The sequence below is a fragment of the Quercus suber genome, unplaced genomic scaffold (genome assembly GCF_002906115.3).
Source record: "Quercus suber isolate HL8 unplaced genomic scaffold, Cork oak 2.0 scaffold_366, whole genome shotgun sequence".
Taxonomy (NCBI): Eukaryota; Viridiplantae; Streptophyta; class Magnoliopsida; order Fagales; family Fagaceae; genus Quercus; species Quercus suber.
In genome coordinates this window covers 473,562-478,364 of record NW_027069818.1, presented here as the reverse complement: position 1 = coordinate 478,364, position 4,803 = coordinate 473,562, and the positions used below count along the sequence as shown (strand labels likewise).

Genomic DNA, 4,803 nt, shown 5'->3' with positions numbered 1-4,803 from the left:
TTAGAGGTCGAACCTTAGTGTGATAGTAAGTAACTTCCATCCAAAGCAATGGGTGGTAGGTTTTAACCCAACAATCAACCTCTAAAAAACTTAAAGGGTAGGCTAAAAATTACCGTCATCTCTCCTAAACCCTACAAAATTTAGAGTTTTGTATATTAAGTACAATTTTGGACCCCCTAAAGCAATAGTCCTAGCTTCGTCCTTGAAAATATGGTATTTAAATTTTTGGGAACCCTAGTGTATGAATCCCAAGTCATCATTGGTCACAATAAAAAATTCTGCAATCTCATGGCTCAATCAATCAAGTGGTGCCGAGGTTTAATGAATGTCAATTGGTAGGGGACAGGGACGGACCCAGGTGCAGGGCAAAGGGGGCCCGGGCCCCCCTGGGTCCCAAAAAAAAAATTTTAGTATGTAAAATTTTTAAAAAACAGGTTTGGGCCCTTGGTTTTTAGCTCGGGCCCCCCCAGCCAGCCAGCTTAAGAGTTTTCAAAATTCCATGAAAACCTTAAAAAAAATATATTGTATAAATCTATTTATAATAATAATAATATAATATATAATAACGTGGTTATATATTAGAATATTAGATTATCTATTTATATCTGATAATAGTAGGAGGACAAATAATTTTTTAATTGTTTGATTTGATCTAATTGCACTTAAATAGTAATTTGCACTTCATTGCTCACACTTTTTTAAACAAAATCATTGTATAAATCTTCAAAATTTCATACCTATTAATCAATTTTTTATCCTAAATGCTGAAACATTAGATGTAACTCCTTAAAAAGCTCTAAAATGTAAAAAGGTAAGTTCAAACCTATTAATCTAAGTACAAATAATTTAGTATAATGAAAAAATGTAGGCACAAGTTTACTTAAAGTTAATTTGTGAAATAAAGTAATTTAATTTTGGCCATAATTTGGGCCAAATTAACTTGAGTTTTTTGCATTTTGAGCCAATGTAGGCTTAACCTATTAACACAATGTAGGCATGACTAACTTGCTCATTCTAAGAAAATTTTCTGGCTCCGCTAGTGACTATATGGATGTGCGTTTGAATTTTTTTTTTTTCGCTTATCTCCGGCCTCCCCTAGCTTGAAATCCTGCGTCTGTCCCTAGTAGGGGAGAATCGAGCCTTGTATCGAAGCAGTGGTTCTTCCACTTTCTTAAGCAGTTCTCTTTTATCTTTAGAGTATGTTTGTTTGGAGGGATTTTAGGGAGGATTGAAAATTGAGAAGAGAAAAGTGTAGAGATAGCATTTTAAGTGGTTGTTTGGTTGAAAGGGGGAGGGAAAAAAAAGTGGTGGGGCCAGGGTATTTTCTTCCTGAGCCTACCAAAATGTTTTCTCCTTAAAATGATAGGAAGAAAACTTAGGGGGAGGAGAGCTCAATTTGAGTTTTATTTATTTCTTTCTTTCTCTTGGGTGTCGTTCTTGCCACTTGCTTCTTTTTTTTTTTTTTTTTTGGGTGCTCATCTTCCTTTGACTTGTGCTATTTATTTATTTATTTTAATTTGAAGTGTCCATACACAATTTTTTAATAAAAATAAGGTGTTACTTTTTTGTTTTATTTAATGAGGACATAATTGTAAATTTTTACCAACTTCACTTTCTATTATCTTTTTTTTTTTTCCTCAACCAAACAAATAAGTTTTTTTTTTTTTTTTTTTAATCTCTCCAATTTCCATCCTCCCAACCAAACACAAATGACAAAAAACTAAAATTTTTTTATCCTCTTACTTTTTTCACTCCTCTAACCAAACGAATAAACTCTAAGAGTCCGTTTGGTTGGAGGAGTGAAAATAGGAAGGATGGAAAATGAGAAAGAAAAAAATATGAGAGAAAATAGTGTGTGCATTTGGTTGGAAGGATGGAAAATGGAGGAGAAAACAATTTTCTCTCCAGGCCCACATTTTGTGAAGAGTGAGTTTTCTCTCCAAATCAAGAAAAAAATGAGGGAAAATTTGGTTTAAGATGGGAAAGTACCTATTTTCCCCTCACATTGGTTTCTTTTTCTTCTTCCTCTTGGCCGGATAATTTTCCAACTAAGAGGTATGTGAGAGAAATATAAGAAAGAAAATATGAAATTATATAGTACACCAAGAACCGATATTTTAAACAATCAATAAATAGGTTGATGCACATAGTGCCTGCAACCCTATCATTCATAAGTCAAAGAATTTCTTTAATGAAAATAAAGTTCATATTTACACATGATTTTGTACAACAAACTCAGGACAGTGCATTAACCACTGCATGAACAGTGACCTCTGCTTCCACCAAGCAAGCGTCCTTCATCAGATAACCCATGTTCGTCAGATTCATATAACCGATTGAGATGAATCTTGACCAACCCTGCTCCTGGCTTGAGGCACTGAACCAGCGGCTAACTGCAAGATTAAAAGAAAGATCATATCTAATTTATGGTTGTGGCCCTATCATATCCTCATTAAAAAAAAAAAATAATAATAAATAAATAAACCAAACAATTGATAAAATGACAAAAGCTGGCATTTACCTTTGCCATAATGATGCCTGCTATGTATTTGGTCTAGCATACGCAATGTGAATTCCGCAAATATTTTCAAACCAGGAGGAAGGCTTGTTGGATCAGCCAGAGCCAAATACAGAGATACATGGCTGCCCATTCCTATGCCTTTTCCACTGGGATAGAGACGTATCTTCCTGCAAAAACCAGCACTTGAACTATAATTCCTCCCTCATCTCTCCAGATACAAGAAAGTATCTCATGTACATGGTGTATACATATGATAAATGCATCATCCCTCTAATAGTCAGGTAGGCTCACAATGTGTGAATATGACACAACAAAGACCTACACGCTATGAGAGGAAAGCACATATCAAATGCATGAGATAATTATTTTTTCCCGTGCACACAGTAAAAAAAACCAGGAAGGCTAATCATAAATACCATTTTTGATCTCCAGCATTGAATGGCTTTGAGTCATAACTTTCTGCGTTCAACTTAGAGTAGTTCTCAATTTTCCAAACATACTTGTTTGCAATGGCGTCCTTTATTAGAGATACACACTCTCCTTTGCCCGTGCTTCTTTCCTTACAGACAAAGACCTCAGCCCCAAACACACACGTGTCATCAACAAGAAATCCATTACTAACATCATTAAAAGCTTTAATAGAAATGGCTTTATCCAATCCCCATTCAAGCTTCATTCCACGAAAGCGCTTTTCCTTTTTTGTGGTATCTATAGGCAATACAATGTAACAAAAATAAAATTGGCAAATAGCAAATACTTTAAAATTGCATGTGTTAGGCGTTGAGAGTTTATAATGATTAAGGAAAACAAATTTACAAAATGAAAAAATATTTTGCCATTTAATGTAGGAAAAATAAAACTTAAAATTTGATACGCTACAATAATTTCAATAATATTATAGTAAACAAAAGTGTGTCGGTTAAGAGTAAAGACTGGAATACCTTGAATAATCAGGTAGTTGTCCCTGGTCTGATCAAGCAAGAAAAACCGAAAAACTGCATGCACTTCCCAACCAGGAGGGAGTGAATCTGCGGCTTCAATTGCCAAGTAGAGAGAGACATGCTCATTTGCATTCTTAATCTTGTTTCCATTGGGGTAGATTACCAATTTCCTGTAAGCACATCTTTAATTGATTGATACATTCAAACGATTACATGTAAATACTGATAATGAAAGGTCGTGCCCCTATCAAAACTCAAAAGCTAGAGCTATGGCTTGCTTTAGATTTAATTTACAAGGAAAAAGAAAATTTACCACTTGTAACCTCCAGATTCAAATGCCCCCGTTTCATATCTTTCTATTGAATTCTTTGCAAGTAATGACAATGATTGTATTTTGACTGTGTAATGAGTTGGTGGTGCATCTGAAATAGATCTTGAAATGTCTGCAAATTGTGTTCACAAACATAGGAGGTAAAATGAGATGATCATAAGATTGGGTTGTTTGGACATTTTAAGGAATATGTAAAAGCCTCTTGTGTTTGTGCATGTGCATTACAACATTCAAATTTTATTGTGAAATAAGAAGACATCACCTAATTACCACCATGGCAAATTAGTACATCAAGTTATAATAAAAAAATCCTTTAAAATGTTTCTTTAAGAAGAGTATATAAGAATTGAACTCCACGATCATTTTTCAAATCCAATGAAAATCACAGTAGAGTACTGATTCAATCCAATGACATCAAGTTGTCTCAGAAATGAACTATGAAAAATTAAGAAACATGTATTTTACTTGGAACCTCATAAATGAGACAATTTAACTCCCCCAGTTTGCATTATTTTATAGTGTCCTTAACTGATATGGTGGCAATTGGATAAAGGAGCTAAGTAATTGCATAAAGGAGTAATTTAACTAGTCAAAGAATCTCATTTATGCAAATAATACTTTCTAGATATGTACATATATAGACACAAACACATAAGAATAGAAAGATATATATGGTATACCATCTTGGTTATCGAAGATAAGATTGGCCATCATAATGAAATTGACCAGAGAGCTGTGTAGATACCCGTGACAACAATAAGATTGGATTGTTTTCTTATAAAGGCAGAGAGAGAGAGAGAGAGAGAAGCTATTATTCCTAGCTGAAAAAGTTTCCAAGGAATTAGCATCCATTCTCTGCTTGTAGGTGTGAACTTCAGATTTTAAACAAAAGAACGTACATAACATAACATAGGAGCACGCATTCTATATATTTAATATATATATATATATATATATATATTTCGAGCTGTCCATTTCCCCACGTCACATACAGCCAAACGCTTGTCGTT

General features: G+C 34.0%; 1 protein-coding gene across 1 annotated transcript; it reads right to left on the bottom strand.

Moving 5' to 3' along the window:
* Positions 1–2,172: 2,172 nt before the first annotated feature.
* LOC112039306 (TNF receptor-associated factor homolog 1b) lies at positions 2,173–4,542 on the bottom strand. Its single transcript, XM_024072166.2, has 6 exons — positions 4,474–4,542; positions 3,776–3,905; positions 3,463–3,632; positions 2,938–3,229; positions 2,522–2,688; positions 2,173–2,393 (listed from the first exon to the last, which is right to left on the bottom strand). The coding sequence occupies exons 1-6, from the start codon at positions 4,505–4,507 to the stop codon at positions 2,236–2,238; spliced, it is 951 nt and encodes a 316-aa protein (XP_023927934.1). The 5' UTR covers positions 4,508–4,542; the 3' UTR covers positions 2,173–2,235.
* Between the last annotated feature and the right edge of the window lie 261 nt (positions 4,543–4,803).